Source organism: Monodelphis domestica, chromosome 5, assembly GCF_027887165.1.
Source record: "Monodelphis domestica isolate mMonDom1 chromosome 5, mMonDom1.pri, whole genome shotgun sequence".
Lineage (NCBI taxonomy): Eukaryota > Metazoa > Chordata > Mammalia > Didelphimorphia > Didelphidae > Monodelphis > Monodelphis domestica.
This window is the reverse complement of record NC_077231.1, coordinates 33,848,664-33,871,559: the sequence shown is the minus strand read 5'-3', so window position 1 is coordinate 33,871,559 and position 22,896 is coordinate 33,848,664. Positions and strand designations below refer to the sequence as shown.

The window sequence follows — 22,896 nt, the reverse complement described above, 5'->3', positions numbered from 1 at the left end:
GAGTTAGCTATAAAGATCTTCCAAACTTATGTTTACTGCCTAGTATCCAATCTTTTATTTCTTTGCAAAATTAAACTACAGCCATAAATTCTTTTTTAGTAGTTCCTTAAAATAGGAATTGCTTTCTCTATATGACTGGCAGCTAAACATGACTTTTTGAAAAGGTGATCTTAGATATTTTTTCTTGTAGCCCAGAGGTTCTTAACCTTTTTAGTACCATGGACCCCCTTAGCAGACTGTTAGAGTCCATTCACCTCTACTCAGAATGTTTTCAAATACCTAGGATTACAAAGGAAAGCAATTATGCTGCAAATATAGATATAATCATTTTCCCTTTCAAGTTCACTGACTCTCTGAAACTAATCTGGATCCCTAAGAAGGCCTTGTACCCTGGATTAGGAATCTTTATCCTGAGCCAGTCATTCCCTTTAAATAATATGGATTTTCTCTGCTAAAAGATGACAGTTTGTACTCTTTCTAAGTTGATTACCTCACCTATAAAATGGGATTGAATAATATTTGAAATAAGAAGTTGATCTGAACATTTGTCTTGAGCATTCCTACATCTTTAGCTATGAAGAATACTTCTTTTTTTCTTTAATAAGAAATGGTTAAATGACCAAATTGTATCTCTTAAGGAATAACTGATAAGTTTGTTCTGAAAAGTTATCTATAGCTTGGCCAAGTAGAAATGATACCTCAAAGAATCCCTTAAAAAGCTGAGTTGGATAGAAAATTCAATTCCTATCTTCTCTGAACAGTCCTAGACTATTTCGGGCTACTGTGCTTTCCCCTAAATTACTTTTATCCTTTGGAGAAATGCCATTGAAGTCCTCTCCAATGGGGAGGCCAACAAACTTAATGGCGAATAAGACCCCTGCATAATTTCCAAGGTTTTACCTCTTTGACTCTTTGGTTGAGATCCAGTTTAGACCTTCTAAGATATGTAGAGTATAAACAGGAAAACCTACTTGCTTTTCAAAGTAGACCCAAGTATTATCTAGCAAAAGGCAAAGATGATCAAATTTGTTATGTCTCCTCCTAGCTCATAACTTAAATTTTTTTACTCATATTTTTTACATTTTATTTCTACCAAAAAATTCTATGTAGACAATAGCACATATAGCAGATGATTATTATTTTCTATGGCTTAGTTTCTCCTAGTTTTAACATAATATGTAAACTTATGATGTTTACATGTAAACATGTAAAACTTATCCAAATATGTTCCCATCATTCATTTTGAAGTTGGCAGTTATCCGACATAAGGTTGCTAGCGGCAATAAGACTTGGGTTTAAATCCCACTGACTCTGAGCAAGTCTTTACTCGTTCTGAACCTCATTTTCCTCCTCTAGAATGAGACTCCTGAAGTTACCTGCTTCACGGGGTAGTAGAGAGGTTAGAATGAAATGTTGTGTGTAAAGTATTTGGTAAACATTGAAGAATTAAATAAATACCAATTGGTAGGATTCTGAACCAATCCTCATTGATTCCCTCACTCCTTAAGCTGTTGAAGATGTTTCATCACAAAGATTTCAACTTTTATTTTCATTTTAATGTTTTGACTTTTTAACACACTGGAAAAGAGACTGTTCTTTTGTCTTTGGTTGTAAAATTAGATTTTTAAACATATCCTCAAAATCCTTTATTTTAGAAATCTAAGTATAAAATGTTACCAATTCAGATAAAATACTGAGGTTATTAATAATCCATATTATTAATTATTTGTTGTTCAGCCCTGTTATTTCATTTGTATGATGGACTCCTAGAGAGGAATGTGCATTTGTCTCTGCCTGTCCTGCAGCTCCATAATCTGAGAGAGTTGCTTGGCACATAGAAAAGTTAAAGGGCTTGCCCAACAGCCCAAAGCTACTGACAGCTGAAGGCAGAACTGAAACTCCGGTCTTCCTGACTCCAAGCCTAACATCCTATATGTTATATCAAGCTAGGAAAATACTAGTAAAGCAAGAAATGTGTATCATGGTAAATTATGTCTATAAACACTGAAAATTGATCTTAATTATTGATTTTTCTCTCCTAAAATTTTTAGGTAGGTAAGAAATCTCTCTTTACTCTGCCAATGGACTTGGCTTCCCCCAAATTGCCCATTTCCCATGACCCTTCCTTTGTCTTTTAAGTAAAGCATCCATGGGGAAATTCTTTGTGTTTAGATTTGAGTGAACCTGACCAGTCTTGAGAGCAGGACTCCTGAGTTTTAGATCTACCATAGACTCATTGTACAAGGAAATCCAGCCATTTCCCTGCCCACTGCCTCAGTTTTTCCTTTTGTACATTGGTAGTCCATTTCGTACCAAGACTCTCTATGTCAATTGCTGAGAGTTCTCAAGGGCCCTTGATAAAGCAATAATGACTCTTTTTCCACTTTATTATTTTCTTAGCTAGGACTGGTGAAAAAGAAGTGGAATATAATTTGTTCTTTGGGTGTATTTTCTTTCTTTCTTTCTTAGCTCCGAGTCTTCAAACTGGCCAAATCTTGGCCCACCTTGAACATGCTGATTAAGATCATTGGGAACTCAGTGGGTGCCCTGGGCAACCTGACCCTGGTGCTGGCCATCATCGTCTTCATCTTTGCTGTGGTGGGGATGCAGCTGTTTGGGAAGAGCTACAAGGAGTGTGTCTGTAAGATCAACCAAGACTGTGTGCTCCCTCGATGGCACATGCACGACTTCTTTCATTCCTTTCTCATCGTCTTCCGCGTGTTGTGTGGGGAGTGGATTGAAACCATGTGGGATTGCATGGAAGTGGCAGGCCAGGCCATGTGCCTCATTGTCTTCATGATGGTCATGGTCATTGGCAACTTGGTGGTTAGTATCCCTTTATGGATCTCTTTTCTCTGACCTGTTCTAAAACCCTGCTAGGCGAAGGCTCTGCTGCTTACCAAAATGGCAGCCATTCCTGGTCTTTGCTTTTCACCATCTGCACAGGGAACCTGACACAGAACACATGGACCCTTCTGGCTAAGCCATCATGGTGTTTCTTGGGGCTTCCCTGAATGGGAAGTGGGCTGCTTCATCAGACAGTGGGTGACCCATCCCTGGGGAGGAATGCTGCAGAAAGGGTTAGACTAAAGGACCTTAAACTTCCTGAACAGCTCTTAGCTTCTGTGATTCTAGTGCCATTATCTGCCTGCCCTGTGCTCATCACTATGGGTGTGCTCTCCTCCTCTCTCCTAGTCTCTTCTGTGGCCTCATGGCTTTTAGCGAGTTTTTCCTGACCCACTCCCTATACATAGAGCTACCACCAAAACCCTCCTCGGACTACTTTATAGGGTTTGTATTTCCTTAAGAACTTAGAGGGGGGCAGCTGGGGGACTCCGTGAATAGAGAGCAAGACCTGGAGATGGGAGGTCCAGGGTTCAAATCTGGCCTCAGACCCTTCCTAGCTGAGTGACTCTGGGCCAGTCACTTAACTCCAATCGCCTAGCCCTTGTTGCTCTTCTGCTTTGGAATTGATACTTAGTATTGATTCTAAGACATAAGATAAGAGTTTAAAAATTAAAATGGCTTCTTATCACCTAGACAGCGTGCCTATGATATAGGCCTTGGTGCCTGAGATGCGTGTGACTGACCATGGGATCACAGTGGTTAGAGCACTAGGCCTGGATTCAGTGGCATTCAATGGAAGTGGTCGCCATTTTAATGACCTCTTCTAACCTTGTTGGTAAAGGAGGGATTCTGAGAGGTGGGGTTCATCCCAGCCAGGGGCACACCCAGGCCGAGAGATGTGTTGGTTTAGAAAGTGCAGGAAGGTTCATTTTGACTAGCGTGCAGGGCGTGTGAAGGACAAGTGAGGCCCACTGGACCTGGCGCCGGGTTGCAGAGGATTTTGATGCCCGAGGTGTTTGTTTTCGACCCAGGAGATGTTACGTTGGACCATGGCCATCGTCTGGCTGGAGCATGGATTGGAGAGGGGAGGAGGCCCTGGAAATAGCATTAGAGAGAGATGGTAAAGCCTGAATTCAGAATCACCCTGAATTAGGGTGGCGGCCCTCCAACAGGAAAGGGTCAGGCAATGCAACACAAAACTCCATCTTTCAGAAGCTTTTTCTGAAGGACTAAATTGATCTGGTTCTCTCGACTCCAGAGGTGATGCCCTAAAGCAGTCGTTGATGGCTGAGCGATTCTCCAGTAGCTGGTGATTGCACCTTTTGTACCAAGCCAGAAATGTTTTTAATGAGAATCTTCTAAAATCGATGACCCATTTCCTTGCTTTCTTAAGAGAATCCGGCCCTTTGTGCCTCGGGACCATAACTAGGACTACTGCACACAGCCTCAGGAGCCCCAACGCCTGTCCTTTTCGAGGGCTTTCTATGGGCACTTCATAGTGGTAGGCCTCCTTCCTGCTAGCATCTATTGCTTCTGTCCCCATTTGGTACCTTCTGACTGCTGTGCATTAGGAAAGCCGCTTCGCCAAATAAGAGCGTCCCGCAGGCTCCGAGGCAAGGGCGCTGGACGTGTCCTGGGGGTGACGCGCTAGACGCCGAGCAGACTGATTTGGTGACTGCTCTTCTGGCTGCTCCCTTTCCCGTCTCTCCAGAGCATTTGAAGGGGGCGAGATTGCTAAACGGCTGCTTCCAGATAGCAGGAACACGTCTTCCGTGGTTTGAGATTTGTGACTTCCTCAGCCCAGGCAGCCCCTCCACTGCGTCGGGGACGAAGCCCTCCGAATCTAAACTGCACGCTGTTGGGGATTTTTAGGCCGATGCTTGCCCTTGTCAGGCCTCTGTCGGAAGGCTTCTCAGTGTTTGTAGGAAGCTGCGGGCTCCTAGTAGGGGGCACTTTATTGAGAACCTACTGTGTGCATGCATGCTAAGCCTCCATTCTGGCCAGGAGAGGCGACGAACAGGAAAGGACAGCAGCAGCGGAGGGGATAAGGAACGGTTGCATGCAAGCAGTGCTACTGGATTCATATCCATTTACAGCCTTGAAATAGAGATTCTGAAAGAACTAGCTGGGGGGCAGCCGGGGCAAAGCCGCAGAGGTGGGAGGTGAGACTGTACCCAGGGAACAGCACGAAGGCATATTTGGCTCACTCAGAGTTCACAGAGTGAAGTCACGTATAAGCAGCTGAAAAAGCGGGCCGGGTAGGTGGTCTTACATGGCAAGCAGAGGATTTTATATTTGACCCTGGACATAAGCAGGATCCAAGAGATGATCATTGAACCCACGGGAACGGAGGAGGCCACCAGGGGACAATCCAAGATGGGCTCTCAGAAGACACACGCAGTTAGGACCTAGACTGTGACTGCTGAGGCAGGAAGGGGGGCGGAGGAGGACTAGTCAGACGGGCCCAAAGAGAAGCCAGAGAGCAGCATCGGGAAAACTGAGAGGAGAGAGGATCTGGCCTGTAACAGAGCCAGCCGCTGCACAGAGGTCAGCAAGGCTATGCAGTAAGAAAAAGCCATCAGGACAAGGGACATGGAGAGGCAATTCTCAGATAAAGAAATCAAAACTATTAATAAGGACATGAAAATGTTCTAAATCTCTTATAATCAGAGAGATGCAAATCAAAACAACTCTGAGGTATCACCTCATACCTAGCAGATTGGCTAACATGACAGCAACAGAAAGTAATGAATGCTGGAGGGGATGTGGCAAAGTCGGACATTAATGCATTGCTGGTGGAGTTGTGAATTGATCCAACCATTCTGGAGGGCAATTTGGAACTATGCCCAAAGGGCGATAAAAGACTGTCTGCCCTTTGATCCAGCCATAGTACTCCTGGGTTTGTACCCCAAAGAGATAATAAGGAAAAAGACTTGTACAAGAATATTCATAGCTGCGCTCTTTGTGGTGGTCAAAAATTGGAAAATGAGGGGATGCCCTTCAATTGGGGAATGGCTGAACAAAGTGTGGTATATGTTGGTGATGGAATACTATTGTGCTAAAAGGAATAATAAAGTGGAGGAATTCCATGGAGACTGGAACGACCTCCAGGAACTGATGCAGAGTGAGAGGAGCAGAACCAGGAGAACATTGTACACAGAGACTGATACATTGTGGTACAATCAAATGTAATGGACTTCTCCATTAGTGGCAATGCAATGATCCAGGACAATCCAGAGGGACTCATGAGAAAGAACGCTATACACATCCAGAGAAAGAACTGTGGGAGCAGAAACAATGAAGAAAAACAACTGCTTGATCACATGGGTCAAGAGGGATATGATTGAGGATGTAGACTCTAAGTGATCACCCTAGGGCAAATATCAATAATATGGAAATAGGTCTTGATGAATGACACATGTAAACCCAGAGGAATTGCAAGTTGGCTATGGGAGGGGGCTGAGAGGAGGGGAGGGAAAGAACATAAATCATGTAACCATGGAAAAATTCTCTTTTAAGAAATTCTTTTAAAAATGTAATTGATTAAAATTAAATAAATTTTTTAAAAAAGAAAGAAAAGGCCATCAGATTTGGCAAAGGAAAGATCCTTGATGACTTCTGAAAGAGTGAAATGATCATGTAGGAAACCATATTGCAGAAGGTGGTGGGAGGCAAAGAGAGAAGATAGCTTTTACAAGGATTTTGGCCCAGAAAGTGAGGGGATGCACACTGTTCTCATTTTCTGTCTCTGTCTCTGTCTCTCTCTTTCTCTGTCTCTCTATGTCTCTCTGACTCTCTCTGACTCTGGCTCTGTCTCTCTGTCTCTCTGACTCTGTCTCTCTCTTTCTCTGTGTGTGTGTGTGTCTCTCTCTCTGTGTATCTCTCTGTGTCTCTCTGTCTCTCTGTCTCTGTCTGTCTGTCTGTCTCTCTCTCTTTCTCTCTGTCTCTCTCTGACTCTGGCTCTGTCTCTCTCTGTCTCTGTCTCTCTGTCTCTGTCTGTCTGTCTGTCTCTCTCTGTGCATCTCTGTCTCTGTCTCTCTCTGTGCATCTCTGACTCTATTTCTGGCTCTCTCTCTGTGTCTCTGTCTCTCTGTCTCTCTCTGTCTCTGTCTCTCTGTCTCTGTCTGTCTCTCTCTCTCTGTGCATCTCTGTCTCTGTCTCTGTCTCTCTGTCTCTCTCTGTGCATCTCTGTCTCTATTTCTGGCTCTCTCTGTGTCTCTGTCTCTCTGTCTCTCTCTGTCTCTCTGTCTCTGTCTCTGTCTCCGTCTCTTTCTCTCACACACACACAGATAGGATGATAACTTGTAAGAGTAATTTTTAAAGGACAAACATTAAGGGCCTATAGAAGCTACCAGAGAGAGAGAAGACAGTTGTAGGCTCTTCGGGGAGCTCCTTTTTCTTTGGTCCTTGTTCATATGCTCTGCACAGTTGGTTTAATAAAATGATTGACTTGACTTACTGCTATGACTTCCAAGTCCGGACAGATTTAGTAAATATACTTGGAGAAACTGACCTTGACCTGCTTGGCATCCACGGTCCTCTCTTGTTCTCCCACTCCCCGCAGGTGCTGAATCTGTTTCTAGCCTTGCTTCTGAGCTCTTTCAGTGCTGACAACCTGGCCGCCACAGATGATGACGGAGAAATGAACAACCTCCAGATCTCTGTCATCCGCATTAAGAAGGGGGTGGCGTGGATCAAGGTGAAAGTGCACGCCTTTGTTCAGACCCACTTCAAGCGTGAAGCTGATGAAGTGAAGCCGCTCGATGAGCTCTACGACAAAAAGGCCAATTGTATCGCCAACCACACTGGGGCCGACATCCACCGCAACGGTGACTACCAGAAGAATGGCAACGGCACCACGAGTGGTATTGGGAGCAGTGTGGAGAAGTACATCATTGATGAGGACCACATGTCATTCATCAACAACCCCAACCTCACTGTGCGGGTCCCCATTGCCGTGGGCGAGTCTGACTTTGAAAATCTCAATACTGAAGATGTCAGCAGCGAGTCGGATCCTGAGGGCAGCAAAGATGTAAGAACCGGGGGGATGCCTGTCCTCAAGGGGCCCGATAGCTCCCCTCTTCCCTAGCTGCTTTGGCTCTGGGCTAGTTCTAGGGGGTCGGGGGAGGTTCAAAATCCTGATGCATTTGGGAATTTGCAAGGTGTCATCTTTTATCCTCCCCAGCCTTTTCCGGGTCTTCCAGGTCACATTGAGAGGCTTCACCAATGACTTGCAAAGCCCTTCCCAGGTCAAAGATTATACAGCACTAGAGTTGGCCAGGCCTTTTGAATAGAGCTGAAGCCCCAAGCCTAACCTGGAAGGAGATGAGCTGTGGACTGGGTTTCCTCTTTTGTGCGCCTTATTGACCTGAATGGTGTACCGTGCAGAGCCTATCCACAGGGAGCAGACTAGCGATCCCTCAGGGCATCACAGTAATTGTCTGACTAGAATTCCTTAACAGTGATGGTACTGGGGAAGAGGAATGCAGGTTAGAGTTCTCTCTGGGTCTTCCTCGCTGTGTGACCCTGGCCGAGTCTTTTAGCCCTCATTGCCTGTCCCTTGCCTCTCTTTTGGAGCTGATACTTAGTATTGATTCTAAGACAGAGGTGAGGGTTTAAAACAAATCCTATCCACTGCACGGTCCAAGTGGAGCAGGGGAGCTTTGATCTGTGCTTCCTCTTTGTTGTGAAACTAGAAACTAGATGATACCAGTTCCTCGGAAGGGAGCACCATCGATATCAAACCAGAAGTGGAGGAAGTCCCTGTGGAGCAGCCCGAGGAATACTTGGACCCAGACGCCTGCTTCACAGAAGGTGCGTGAGGACGTGGACGGAGCTTGATTTGGGGGGCGGGAGAGCAGGGGTCCCTAAGAAACTGGATTGGAGGGAGGCTGAGCGCCTTCTCCCTGCACTAGTCGTAAGGGAGAAACCAGAGGAGTCCGTTTAGGAAGAATGGCTTCCCAGAACACAAAGCCCGCACCTTCGCAGGGGAAGCCAGCACTGTTTCTCCTCTGTGGTTCTTCTCTGCTCTTCTCTGCCCATTCTTTACCATACAAAGCCACGTGCTGAAGGACTCCGTCCGTGGAGGCCATTCTTGCTTGACGGTTGCTGCCCCTTCTTGCTCGTCCCCGTTCTTTCCCAATTGTAAAAAGCTTCTTTCGACGCTTGGCCAAGCGTGGCTTTGGGAAATGAAGTATTGTGTGAGGAGGAGCAACCAGAACACCTGAAGAGGAGCCAAGCTGGGAAGGGCTTTAAATATCAAAGAGAAGGAGTCTGTACTTGGTCACCGGGGTCAAGGGGAGCCAGTGAAGAGTACGGAGCAGGGGAGAGACACGGTCATGTCATTTTGGCATCCTGACTTTGCCATTATATTCCTGGTGGGACGGTAAGACACGGCCGAGCAGAGTCAGAGGAAGCTACCTCGGGGCCAGGCACATGTTTCCCTCTGACGTATTTCTCTCTGTGTCGTCAGGCTGTGTCCAGAGGTTCAAATGCTGCCAGGTCAACATTGAGGATGGGCTGGGGAAGTCCTGGTGGATCCTACGGAAAACCTGTTTCCTTATTGTGGAACACAACTGGTTTGAGACCTTCATCATCTTCATGATTCTGCTGAGCAGTGGTGCTCTGGTAAGTTCTAGGGGACTCCGGGAGAGGGCGATAGCCATAGCAAGCTGAGTGGGGCGTCCTCAGAATAGGGGGCTAAAAAGGTAACCCAAATAGCTATTTTCAGACTGATTGGGAGCAAAGGGAACAAGGCTATCTTGCCTTTCTCCTGAATCATTCATTCTATAGACATCAATTGAGTGTCTTCTGAGTGCTAATGCTGTACTAGTCCCCTTTTCCAAAAGATCTGTGTCCTGGTCAGTTGGGCATTCTCTCCTGGCGTGCCGATCAGGACTGACCTCCAGTTTCTCATCCTGTGCGAGCCTTGCCCATTCTCACGGAAATCCTCCACGGATGATTCAGCCAGGGTGCCAAAGGTGCGCCTCTAGGTCTTCCAGCATCACGATTGCAGCACTGCAGGGTCCAACTTCTTATCCCTGAACAGAGTTTAGAGGAAGACCTCGGTAGCCATCTACTACAACCCACAGTCCCCAGTGAGTTCCCATTGCAAAACACCGGACAAGTCATCATTTTTAGGAAGCGTCTCCTTCCCTGAAGACTGAATTTGCCACTTTGCAATGTCTACCTGCTTTTCCTAATTCTGCCCTTTGGCGGTGAACAGAAGGAATAGAATTCTTCCCATAATAGCAACAACAGTAATAGCTAGAATTTAAATGTAAGGATTGCAAAATGCTTTACAGAGGAGGCTAAGAGACTAAGTGATGGGCCAGGCAGGACTCAAATTCACCATTCTCTCCACTGCATCACCTGGCTGCCTCTTCTACCTGCTAAAGCTCCTCATACCCAGATGGCACCAGCTCGCGGTCCCTCACTCCTCTCATTGCCTCCCCCTGGATCCTCTACAATTGGTCCGCGGCCTCTCCTCAAATGTGGTATATTCCCAGAACAGAAGCTCAAGTATATAGTGGAGACCTGGTATACACAACAATTTACCATTTAGTCGTTGAGTATGAATGCAGTGTTCTTTGTGCCAAGTGTAGGTGTGGGGGCAGCACAAAAGGAGGTGTTGGAATGAAGATCGCCACTGAAATAAGAACTCATGATGAGTTCCCCAAGTCGTTTGGCGTTGTTTGAAGGGTTCTGAACTAGCAGCGGTCCCTTGCTTAGGCCATTTTCTGTGCCCTTTCAGCCCTTATTCTCTCTATAAATGTATAAAGAATACATGTATTCTGGAGAGAGCCAAGTGGAAACTCACCGGTGAGCTGTGGAGGCGAGTTTTCACTTCCCTTCCATTTGCTTTGACAAAAGCTCAGCAGAAACTATGTCTAAGACAGAGGTATTGACTGGCCAATTCACGATCTCTCCATTCCCCAAACATCGGAGTCTGGACAGTAGGCATTCTTTTTTTTTTTTTGGATAAAGGCAATGTTTGTATTTCTTTGTCTTGATTAGGCTTATTTCTTTTTTTTATTTAATATATTTTATTTGATCATTTCCAAGCATTATTCGTTAAAGACATAGATCATTTTCTTTTCCTCCCCCCCCCACCCCCCATAGCCGACGCGTAAATCCACTGGGCATTAGATGTTTTCTTGATTTGAACCCATTGCTTTGTTGATAGTATTTGCATTAGAGTGTTCATTTAGAGTCTATCCTCTGTCATGTCCCCTCAACCTCTGTATTCAGGCAGTTGCTTTTTCTCGGTGTTTCCACTCCCATAGTTTAGGACAGTAGGCATTCTTTACGTACTTGCTTTTTCCTGTTGGGAAGGTTAGGCTGGTTGGGGATCTCCTTTAGGAGGCTTTATGGTGTCCCTAGCCTCCACAAACTGGAGCATCTGGAGCATACTGGATGGGAACTTGCCCCAAACATTCTCTATGACAAACTCCATGGGCAAGCAGTCTCTTCCCTCTTTGTTGCCTCACCTGATCTATATAATATTTAAACTCCTACCTTTTGTCATAGAATCAATACTAAGTATCTGTTCCAAGGCAGAAGAGCAGTACAGGCTAGACAGTTGGAGTTAAGTGACTTGCCCAGGGTCACACAGCTAGGAAGTATCTGAGACCACATTTGAACCCAGGATCTTCCATCTCCAGACCTGGAGTCCTATCCATTGAGCCACCCAGCTTCCCTGCCTCATGATATTGCTTATCAGAGGATCGCCAGTTATCTTTGTATTTATTAAGGAATCTTGCATGATATTACTCATGCCTTGGCTTAGGAGAACCTTTAGGGTACAGTTTTGAACTTCTGAATTTCTGCCTTTTCAATATTCAACAAACAGCAAGTGCAGCAGGATCTGGTGTTCTTTCACTTTTCAGGCAGGTGTGGGCAGCCTGGCCTGGGTCAAATCTGGCTCAGACACTTCTCCGCTGGGTTACCCTATTTGCCTGTCTCTTGCCCTTCTGACTTGGGGTTGTTACTAGGATAGTAAGGATCTTTTTAAAAAATGAAAAGGAAAGAACCTGCCTGTTTTCTTCAAAAATGCCCTTAATCATTCTCATACAGATTTTATAGACATGAAGGGCAACTAGGAAGCTCAGGAGAAAGAGAACCAAACCTGGAGATGGCAAGTCCTGGGTTCAAATTTGACCTGGGACATTTCTTAGCATGTGACCCTGGGCAAGTCACTATATGGCCTATCCCTAAGCACTCTTCTGTCTTGGAACTGATATTTAGTATGGATTCTAAGACAGAAGATGAGGATTAAGAAAAAGCTTTTCTAGCCCTCAGAACAAAAGTACTAGTGGTGACTTTTGGCATCCTGTGGGTGGTAGTAACACCAGCTCTGATTTGTTGTTGGTTGGTTGTTCTATGTGTTCAGCTCTTTCAGTGACTTGGGAATCCTTGGCACCTTCAGAACTGTTGCTTCCAACATGGATTTCCTTTTTGCGTATTTACTCTGGTCCAGCTGTTCTGTTTGTTATCTGGATCGCCAATTCTGCTTTCTTATTTAAGCAGTTTAGGGGCTGGGGTGTTAGAGTCCAAGGATAACTGTTCCATTGTCACTGAAGAAGAAAAGAAAGTATTTTGTTCATCAAAATGCTGATGCACCTATTCCATGTTTAAGCTGTTTGTTGTCCTTTCAGCTTCCAAGATTTTTCATTTAAGTTTTGTTTCTTTCAATGAGTAAAAAACTATTTTCTCTTCATCCTTCTCTCTCTCCAAGGAATGTCCCAAACCCTTGAGAAAAATCTGTATAGTTAAGTAAAACAAATGCATTCTGTTCTCTGAGGCCATCACCTCCCTCTCCGCCTATGTCATAGTCAGCCCTTTGGAGTCATGGTCGGTCACTACATTGTTCATAATGAAGGCTTTGGACATTTCCAGTTTCATCGGGTGACCTGGCCCACCCATGGATCACACCTAAGTTCTGCACACTTGCTCAACCCCTTCTCATTGTTTCACAAAGCCATACGGTTCAGTAGCTTCCACTGTTTTCTTCCCCAAAGTTTTATAAATGAATACGCAGAATGTCCCAAAAATCTTAGTGAAGTCTTAAACTTCAAATTCTCAGAAAGCAGAGTCGTTTTAGGCAGCCTGGAGATCAAAGGTTTAATGACTGAGGTGATTGTTAGCTTCTATTGGCCTCTTCCTTGTGACTTTTGTTTTGGGGGGTTGGGTTCTTTTGTTTGTAGGGTTTTTGATTTGTTTTTTAACTAGACCTGTGCTTTCATCAGTATAGAGAGCTTCCAGGGAGGAACTCCCACTACCAGAGCATAGTCTTCTATTTTTGGTGCCTGGGGCAGTAACATCCTCAGGATCACAGCTACCCTGGCAGAGGCAGGACTTGAACTCAGGTCGTCTGCACTCTGAGGCCAGTTCTCTCCCATGCTGCCCAGTGGTTCATTTTTCTTAGTTAAATTTCCTTAGAAAGGTGGATAAGGAGTTGTTTGTGTCTTATGTCTCGGTGTCAGTCTCTTCTTTGAATAGGGTAGATTGGAGCGCTTCAAGATAGAGACAGGGTCAAATGAGACCCTCCATCTTCTCATCTTTATCCTTTTTTTCCAATTTGGAATTGGATTCGATTTTTGTTGTAACAAATGGATGTTCTGACAGCACACAGGCTGCTGGTTCAGAAATGGCTCTGCGAAGATGTCGTTTCCATTTTTCATGATTTCGTTCCGTGCTTGCCATGCCTATCCTTCAGATTTCTTTGAAGAAAGTGTTCGTGATATATGCAAATGGTGCTTCTGTTTAATTTTTAAACCAATGACTTTTTTCATTTTGTAATCCCGCATCTGTCTTTTCCATTCTGTTTTTTCACATGCTCTCCTTTTGCCCGTCTTGCATTGAAAGCATTCCATTTCAAAAGTGCATTGACTTGATTTGGAAAGCCTCCTCAAGCTGGCTATAGAATTTCTTGACCTTTTCATCCTTTGGAACACAATACCGGGTCATAAAGTGCCGTGGTTCTCCTCATGGTGCCTTTGTTTATTCTCATAATGAGCACCTCGAGGTGTCATGATCACGCGTCCCATGAAACAATGTTTTTTATTTCTTTGGGACATGTGATGAAATGTACCCCAACAGTTCCCTTATTTACTTTTCCTCGAGGACCTGTGTGGCAATAAGCTGTCCATTCCTTCAACTTTTTACTTCCAGCAAGGACATCAGTATCGATAGGGCTCAGTTGCTCTGCTTATGTGGATTATGTGATAGTAGGACGATTCCCTGATTGTTAGACAAGAATCTCCTATTTATAACAATCTGTGGAGACATCTAAAGACCCCGTGATACTCAGATCTCTTTGCTTCCATTCCTACCACCCTGCCACCCTCAGTATAAAGCTTCAGAAAGCTGAACAAATCCTAGGGGAAATGTTCCATTTTTCCCCAAATGACCAAACCTACCAGAGGTGAGCCTTTTCCACACTTAGCTAGCGACACACACAGCCTTCGACTAGTATTATATTTGTAGACCCTTTAAAGGTTATAGAAGAAAGAAGTGAGATGTCCTTTGTATTTGAGGAACTTAGAGTCTAGTGGAGGAGACAAGACATTCATACCTGAGGAAAAAAATTAGAAAGGAATCTATAATTGAATGCATAAATGTTCATTAAGGAAGCGAGCCCTTTTCCTCCTGCCTCCCGGCAATGAAAATGACAAAATCAATACTAGGTTTCTTTGTTATTCATCTGACAACATTCTGATTTGCCTTGGCTGAATGAACAAGGGACATTTTATGAGTGAAAGTTTATTAAGAACCAAAAGTGTAGCTGGACCTGAAAAGAAGGCTCTGTACAGAATTGGGCTTGAGGTTCAGAATCTAAATGAGGCAGAACAGAGATTTAGTCATGAAGGAGATCTCAGGTGGGGGACAATAAGAAGCTCATTGACATGGAGATGCATGGTGAAGAAAAAGCTCTTGAAAAGAATGAAAATGAAGGGGGAAATTGCAAACTTGAATGACCAGAGAATGGCATATATACCTCATCCCAGGCACCAGTGGTATCCACCTAAAGAGGACCGGATGTTAATACTTGCTCTGTACTCTTAGACGGTAAATCTTATTTTGGAGAAGGAGGAGGTCACACTTGTTCTCAACATAATCCTTCCTAAGATTCCGCAGTCCCAAATGAATCTGGGAGTATTAAAGATCTAGCAGATGCCCAGACTGAGTCGTCTTTGGAAGATTATGAAGAATGGCAGAGGTACTGCAAGCATCAAAAAGGACAAACATTCTCCATTTCCCCAAAAGGGAAGAGGATGGCTTCTTCAACTCTAGGCCTCTGCGCTTGACTTCAATTCTTGGCAAAATTCGAGAGCATGATATCAGAGAGAGGGTTCGTGAACATGTAGAAAAGGAGGCAGTGAACACAAAGAGCTGTCGGGCTTCATCAAGAATAAGGAAGGAATCCTGCCACACAAGCCTTATTTGCCTTCTTGACAGGGTTACTAGACTTACAGAGTAGAGGAATGGCCTAGCATTTACCAAGGTCTGATTTCAGCACAATATTTGACAGCCTGTCCTGCTGCTTTGTAACAGGCTGGAGACGTATTGGAGAGATGATAATACAATTGAATGGCTTTGGAGTCAGCACTGACGATTCAGGGGATCTGGGCTTGGCCCTGCACTACTCAGCATCTTCACCAGTGGTCAGGGCAGAGGCACGGGCGGCGTGCTGACCAGGCTTGTGGGCGGCGCAGAGCTGGAGGAGACCGCTAGCACCCGCAGCAGGCTGCCAAGCGCGGTAGAATGAAAGTGGGTGATAGCAAATGGGACGTCTTGCACGTGGCCTGAAAACATCCGCTTCACAAGTTCAGACTGTCCTGGTCTGGGGAGACCAGAGACGGGTCACCCATTAGCAGTGGGTGCTCACGTGAATGAAGATAAGGAACAGATACCAGAATTGTTGTAGGCAGCAGCAGCAAGACTTCTAAAGCGAGCGGGTCTGTTGTTGTTGTTGTTGTTGTGGTGCACTCGCCTCAGTCGTGTCTGACTCTTGGTGACCCCATTTGGAGCTTTCTTGGCGAAGATGCTGGAGTCATTTGCCATTTCCTTCTCATTGGACTAAGATGAGAAAACCAAGGCAAAGGGGGTAAGTGACTCGCCCAGGTCACACGGCCAGTACGTGCCTTGAAGATGACCCAGGGGTCCATCTTCCCTGCCCCCTCACTGCCTGTGGGCTTGGGGACAAAGACTGTGACCATGTGACTATGTAGAACAAGGGAACTTCGGGAAAGGGCTCCATTTGAGAGGAAAGGCAGGAGTTCTGCTCTGAGCATAGTGAGAGGCCTGTGGAACGTCCCGCTGGAAAGCCAGAGGCAGTGGGTGATGCAGATGTCAGGAGAGAGAGTCGGCCCAAGGACGGAGGTCCAGGAGTCAAGTGTGTGGAGCTGCTCCTTAAAGCCCTGTGAGCTAATGAGTTCAAAGAGAGTCGGAGAAAAGCAGAGAGAGAGTGGCTGGGGCAGAGCGCGGCCGGGGCAGAGCCTGGGACAGAGAGTGGCCGGGGCAGAGCCTGGGACAGAGAGTGGCCGGGGCAGAGCACTGGACAGAGAGCAGCTGGGGCAGAGCCTGGGACAGAGAGTGGCCGGGGCAGAGCACTGGACAGAGAGCAGCTGGGGCAGAGCCTGGGACAGAGAGCAGCCGGGGCAGAGCCTGGGACAGAGAGCAGCCGGGGCAGAGCACTGGGCAGAGAGCGGCCGGGGCAGAGCACTGGACAGAGAGCGGCCGGGGCAGAGCACTGGACAGAGAGCGGCCGGGGCAGAGCACTGGGCAGAGAGCGGCCGGGGCAGAGCACTGGGCAGAGAGCGGCCGGGGCAGAGCACTGGACAGAGAGCGGCCGGGGCAGAGCACTGGACAGAGAGCGGCCGGGGCAGAGCACTGGGCAGAGAGCGGCCGGGGCAGAGCACTGGGCAGAGAGCGGCCGGGGCAGAGCACTGGACAGAGAGCGGCCGGGGCAGAGAGCGGCCGGGGCAGAGCACTGGACAGAGAGCGGCCGGGGCAGAGCACTGGGCAGAGAGCGGCCGGGGCAGAGCACTGGGCAGAGAGCGGCCGGGGCAGAGCACTGGACAGAGAGCAGCCGGGGCAGAGCCTGGGACAGAGAGCGGCCGGGGCAGAGAGTGGCCGGGGCAGAGCACTGGACAGAGAGCGGCCGGGGCAGAGCACTGGACAGAGAGCGGCCGGGGCAGAGCACTGGACAGAGAGCGGCCGGGGCAGAGAGCGGCCGGGGCAGAGCCTGGGACAGCGAGCGGCCGGGGCAGAGCCTGGGACAGAGCAGCCGGGGCAGAGCACTGGACAGAGAGCGGCTGGGGCAGAGAGCAGCCAGGGCAGAGCACTGGACAGAGAGCGGCCGGGGCAGAGCACTGGACAGAGGGCGGCCGGGGCAGAGAGCAGCCAGGGCAGAGCACTGGACAGAGAGCGGCCGGGGCAGAGCACTGGACAGAGGGCGGCCGGGGCAGAGAGCAGCCAGGGCAGAGCACTGGACAGAGAGCGGCTGGGGCAGAGCACTGGACAGAGAGCGGCCGGGGCAGAGCCTGGGACAGAGAGCGGCCGGGGCAGAGCCTGGGACAGAGCAGCCGGGGCAGAGCACTGGACAGAGAGCGGCCGGGGCAGAGCCTGGGACAGAGAGCGGCCGGGGCAGAGCACTGGACAGAGAGCGGCCGGGGCAGAGCACTGGACAGAGAGCGGCCGGGGCAGAGCCTGGGACAGAGAGCGGCCGGGGCAGAGCCTGGGACAGAGCGGCCGGGGCAGAGCACTGGACAGAGGGCGGCCGGGGCAGAGAGCAGCCAGGGCAGAGCACTGGACAGAGAGCGGCCGGGGCAGAGCACTGGACAGAGGGCGGCCGGGGCAGAGAGCAGCCAGGGCAGAGCACTGGACAGAGAGCGGCCGGGGCAGAGCACTGGACAGAGAGCGGCCGGGGCAGAGAGCAGCCAGGGCAGAGCACTGGACAGAGAGCGGCTGGGGCAGAGCACTGGACAGAGAGCGGCCGGGGCAGAGCCTGGGACAGAGAGCGGCCGGGGCAGAGCCTGGGACAGAGCAGCCGGGGCAGAGCACTGGACAGAGAGCGGCCGGGGCAGAGCACTGGACAGAGAGCGGCCGGGGCAGAGAGCAGCCAGGGCAGAGCACTGGACAGAGAGCGGCTGGGGCAGAGCACTGGACAGAGAGCGGCCGGGGCAGAGCCTGGGACAGAGAGCGGCCGGGGCAGAGCCTGGGACAGAGCAGCCGGGGCAGAGCACTGGACAGAGAGCGGCCGGGGCAGAGCCTGGGACAGAGAGCGGCCGGGGCAGAGCCTGGGACAGTGAGCGGCCGGGGCAGAGCACTGGACAGAGAGCGGCCGGGGCAGAGCCTGGGACAGAGAGCGGGCAGCTCGTGGAGGACGGTCCACAGAGGAGGCAGACCGGGAGGGGAGAGCCTCTGGGAGTTGGGGGGGCGCCATGTCCGAGGCCTCAGAGACGGCGGGAAGGAGAAGGGCTAAGGAAGGCCGCCGGATCTGGCGTCCGGAGCCCCCTAACTCTGAAGAGAGCCACCACAGAGAATGGAGGAGGCGGCTTAGTGGCCCTTTCTAGGACTGCTGGCCCTGATGGGAGGGAAGCAGAGGCCCGGGGAGGGTCTGTGAGCCAAAGGAAAGGAGCCAGGAGGAGGGGAAAGCCCAGAGGCAGACCGAGGAGGGCCTCCATTTCCCGGGACGGGGAGCGCTGCCGTCTGCCTCCGGGAGGGTGGGACGGAGACCCCATGAAGCAGGGAATAACAGAACTGCTCTGCTCTAGTGAGGCCCATGGAGATGAGATGATACACACAGATAGGGGTCCAGCAGCACGAGCAGGAGCTGAGGGGGCAAAGGGTCCAAGGACTCCAGAGCTGGGGTTTGTTAGGGCCTGAGAAGAGAACAAGGGAGGAGGGGAAGAAAAGGAGAGCCTGTGTCTCCTAGGGGCCAGGCCCTGTGCTAAGAGCCTCACGAATAGTAGGTCGTTACACCCCCATTTTGTAGTTAAGAAAGCGAAGGCGCGCAGAAATGATGTGACTTGTCTGAAGCAGGAGTTGAACTCGGGTCTTCCCAACTCCCAGCCAAGTCCTGAACCCCCAGCTGCCTGTAAAGGAAGCAAAACATTTTAGGTTCGAGACCAAGTTCGAGTCGTGTTGAATTGACTAACAAGGTTAAATTTGGGAAGGGAGAAAAGTGAAGCCAGACCAGGGCGGAGGGCTTGTGAAAAGGTGAAAGAATTGTTGGTTAGCGGCAAGACAAATCCGTCTACAAGCAAGTCACTTAACCTGTGTTTGCCTCAGCGCCCTCAACTGCAAGCTGGGGATGATAATACTAGCACCTGCCTCCCAGGATTGCGGTGAGGATTCGGGGAGATGATGCACCTAGCTGGGGCTTAATAAAAGCCTCGTTCCTTCTCGCTTTCATATACATAAAGCTGATCATTAAACCCATAAAAGCTGATGAGGGAGATGAGGGAAGGGAGGGGGAGACAGAGACAGAGACAGAGAGACAAGAGAGAGAGAGAGACAGAGACAGAGACAGAGAGAGAGACAGAGAGAGAGAGAGAGAGAGACAGACAGACAGACAGACAGACAGAGAGACAGAGAGAGAGACAGAGACAGAGACAGAGAGAGAGACAGACAGAGAGAGAGAGAGAGAGAGAGAGAGGGAGACAGAGACAGAGAGAGGGAGAGAGACAGGGAGAGGGAGAGAGAGAGACAGAGAGAGACAGAGAGAGACAGGAGAGAGAGGGGGGAGAGAGAGACAGAGAGAGGGGGGTAGAGAGAGAGAGAGGGAGAGGGAGAGGGAGGGAGGGAAAGGGAGAGAGAGAGACAGAGACAGGGGTGAGAGAAGGAAGAGGGAGGGAGAGGAGAAGGAAAGGGGGAAAGAGAGGAATAGGGAGAAAGAGGGGGGAAGGATGGAGGGAGGGGAAGAGGGAGGAGAATAGGGTTCAAGACAGAGCTTTGAGGAGGTCAGCTAAGTGGATTGAGAGTCAGGCCTAGAGATAGGAATCCTATATTCAAATTGGGCCTCAGATACTTCCTAGCTGTGTGATCCTGAGCTAGTCACTTGATCTCAATTGCCTAGCCCTTGAGCCTTGGAGCTGTAAGAGAGCGAAAAGAAAGGTAATAGCTTTTGCAAAAGTCTGGTGTAAGACTTTGCAGACCAAGGCCTGGCACACGCATGGAACTAAAAGAGAGATTCCAGTGTGTGAGGAAGATCTAAAAGGAAACTCACAGAAAGTTAATGGGGGGAGTGTTCCTGTCTCTTCAAGGAGTTTGAAGGGACCACTTCCTGCCGTTGGTCTGACCAAGGGGAAAGTTACCCGACTTTCTGGGGAAGCCAGTGGTGCCTGTTTTCTGTGATCCAGCCACCTAGTCATCAATTGAGTTCCTGAGATCCGGTGCCATAAGGGATTTTGTGGCAACTAAGAAGATCCCTACCAGAGTCCTGTCTGTGAGAGTGAGGTCGCAGCCATTTTGGCTCAGGCCCCAAAAGGGTGAATTCCTCAGTTACCTCACTCTATCTGCTACTGATGAACTATAACTTGTCAAATATTGATCTGGAGGACCAGTTAGATCAGAAAGTTAGATAGGGGGATTTTTTAAAAGTCCGAGAGTGGAATTGAGGTAGCATCAAGATCAAGAAGAGGACCCCGTGAGGGGTCTGTAGATTCTGGGGGAGGAGATTTAGAGGAAAAAGATTAGGATCACCTTTTCCCTGGTCCTCCATCCCTTCCTGAGTTAAAGAAGGTAAATAAACCAAATTACTGTTTTTTATATCATCAAGAAGCAGTCAGATTGCATCTCAAGCCATCTTACTGGAAGTGAGGCCTACCATCTGGGCCTATAACCTGTTACCAGCTAAAACTGGGTTCAGCTTTGAGCCAAACCTTTTAACACAAACAATTAACTTATTTCAGAGTATAGCCAGTATTAGGGGACATGTTGTGAATGATGATCTAGCTGTTAATTTAATTGTGTGGTTAGACTTGAATATTTAAATTGGTGGTCGCCAGGGATTTAATTTCTAAATCCCAAAATGAATTAATAAATTAAATGGAATTTATGATAGTTTATTTACAACAGAGGAAGATTTAAGGAAAGAGAGAGAGACAGAGACAGACAGAGACACAGAGAGAGAGAGACAGAGAGAGAGAGAGAGACAGAGAGAGAGAGAGACAGAGACAGAGAACACTCTGGCTTCCTCTGAGCCAGGTAGAAATTCTCCAAGGCCCTAATTAGGGAAAAAGAGTCTCACACCTCCAGAAAGGCGGGGGTCACTAAGTCCACCTTTCACTCACCAAAGGTGACTGTCTAAAAGGGAAAGCAGTCTAAGGTCTTCTGCGGGAGCTCCTCCAGGGGTCCAGTTCCACAACCAAGTCCGAGTGTCTGTCTTCCCTCTAGCTCCAAGAGACTGATCATTCACTCCAAGCTTGGATGACTGTCCTCTTCAGTCTTTGTTTCCTCTATTTAAGGATCTTTTTCTCTTGTTGTCACCTCCCCTAAATTTCATGTCTACCAATCCCAGCACACGCTCCTCTCCAGGACTGCCCACTCTTTCACATGTGGGTCACAGACCTCCCACTCAATGCATGAAATGGGTGTTTACACCTTTTTTGTGATTAGTTAACACCTTTTGTGGTTAGTTAACACCTTTTTGTAGTTAAAATGGGTAGATCTACTTCAAACACTGAGTTACCACCTTTTGGGGATTAAAAACTAAAAATAGATTATGGATTACAATTCAATCTTCCCAATAAAGGAAGAGCTAAGTATCTTCATTGTTACAATCAGGAGATAGAGAGATCCAATCTTCACATAGCAAAGGAGACTGACAAGCAGTAATCAGACTGGTTTCTATATAGTACATATCAATCCCTCAGCCAAATAGACACAAAGTTTAGTGGCATAAAACATAGGGAGAATGGAAGTCGGATACTGGATAAAGGAATCTCAGAGTTCTTGATCATAAAATGGAATCCTTGTGATAGATGATGAGATCAAAGGGGTCACCTTCCTTTCACTGAAGAGGAATCCTGGGAGTCGACAGCAATATGACTAGGTAGCCCAGAAGGCTGATGTAGTCTTAAATTGCATTGTGAGGAATGTAGTGCCCAGGTCTAAGGAACTGATAACCAGATTGGCAATCCAGAGTGGAATCGATATCATATTGTTTGCCTTCTCAAGGGGTGGGAGAGCAGCAGGGAAGATGGAGAGAATTTAAAAATTCAAAATGTTTTCAATGCATGTTAAACATTTTTTACATGTAATGGAGGAGTGTGTGTGTGTGTGTGTGTGTGTGTGTGTGTGTGTGTGTGTGTGTGTGTGTGTGTGAGGCTGGATGGATAGATGGACAGATGGATGGATAGGACAACCAAGGCGAAAGATCTCAGCATCAGACCACATTAGGAAGCTTGAGGGGAAGAGGGACTATTTGGCCTAGGAAATCAAAGAGTTGGGGCAAGCATGAGAGTTGCCTTGAAGTACTAGAGAGGCTTTCATGTGGAAGAGGAAATTGGAATTGTTCATCTCAATCTAGGGGGCAGAACTAAGATCAGCAGGTAGAAGGTTCAGAGAGGCATCTTTGCCCATTAGTGCCACACAAAAATGGAATTGACTTCTGAAGACTACAGGTTTTTAGGCAGAAATTGGATGCCCCCTTGTTGGGTGTGCAATAGGGTAAACTCTTGTTCAGTGTGGGATGGATCTGATGGTCTCCAAGGTCTTTTCTAACTCTGGGATTCTTGGATTCCCCCAGAGCCGTGAGGTTTGTGCTAAGATTCAGGGGGAGAGCAGGAACTTTGTACTTGGGAGGAGTGGGTTTATTTTTACCCCCACTGCCTCCCCATTAGACCTGGAGAATGAGTCTTGCCCTCTGCCATGGCATGAGTTAGAGAAGCCAAAAAGAGTTCCCAGCCATCCTTCATTTCCAGGAAACTTAAGAGTTAGAAGGCAGTGCCAGAATTCTCCATCCTCTGAGATACCCTCAGCCACTGAAAGCCACCCAGAATGTTCGTAATGCCTGGAGGACTAAGGCTCTTTTTCCCATAA

At 48.0% G+C, this 22,896-nt stretch overlaps 1 protein-coding gene across 4 annotated transcripts in view; it reads left to right on the top strand.

Moving 5' to 3' along the window:
• Positions 1 to 22,896, top strand: part of SCN8A (sodium voltage-gated channel alpha subunit 8) — a 223,109-nt gene that overhangs the window by 173,856 nt on the left and 26,357 nt on the right. For all 4 annotated transcript variants that reach the window (XR_008912050.1, XM_056798197.1, XM_056798195.1 and 1 more), the window contains exons 16-19: positions 2,470 to 2,826; positions 7,412 to 7,879; positions 8,544 to 8,661; positions 9,320 to 9,474. Coding sequence is in view for 3 of the 4 variants with exons in the window: in XM_056798197.1 (XP_056654175.1) it covers positions 2,470 to 2,826; positions 7,412 to 7,879; positions 8,544 to 8,661; positions 9,320 to 9,474 (1,098 nt within the window). In the remaining variant the exon portion in view is untranslated. The remainder of the gene's footprint in view (positions 1 to 2,469; positions 2,827 to 7,411; positions 7,880 to 8,543; positions 8,662 to 9,319; positions 9,475 to 22,896) is intronic.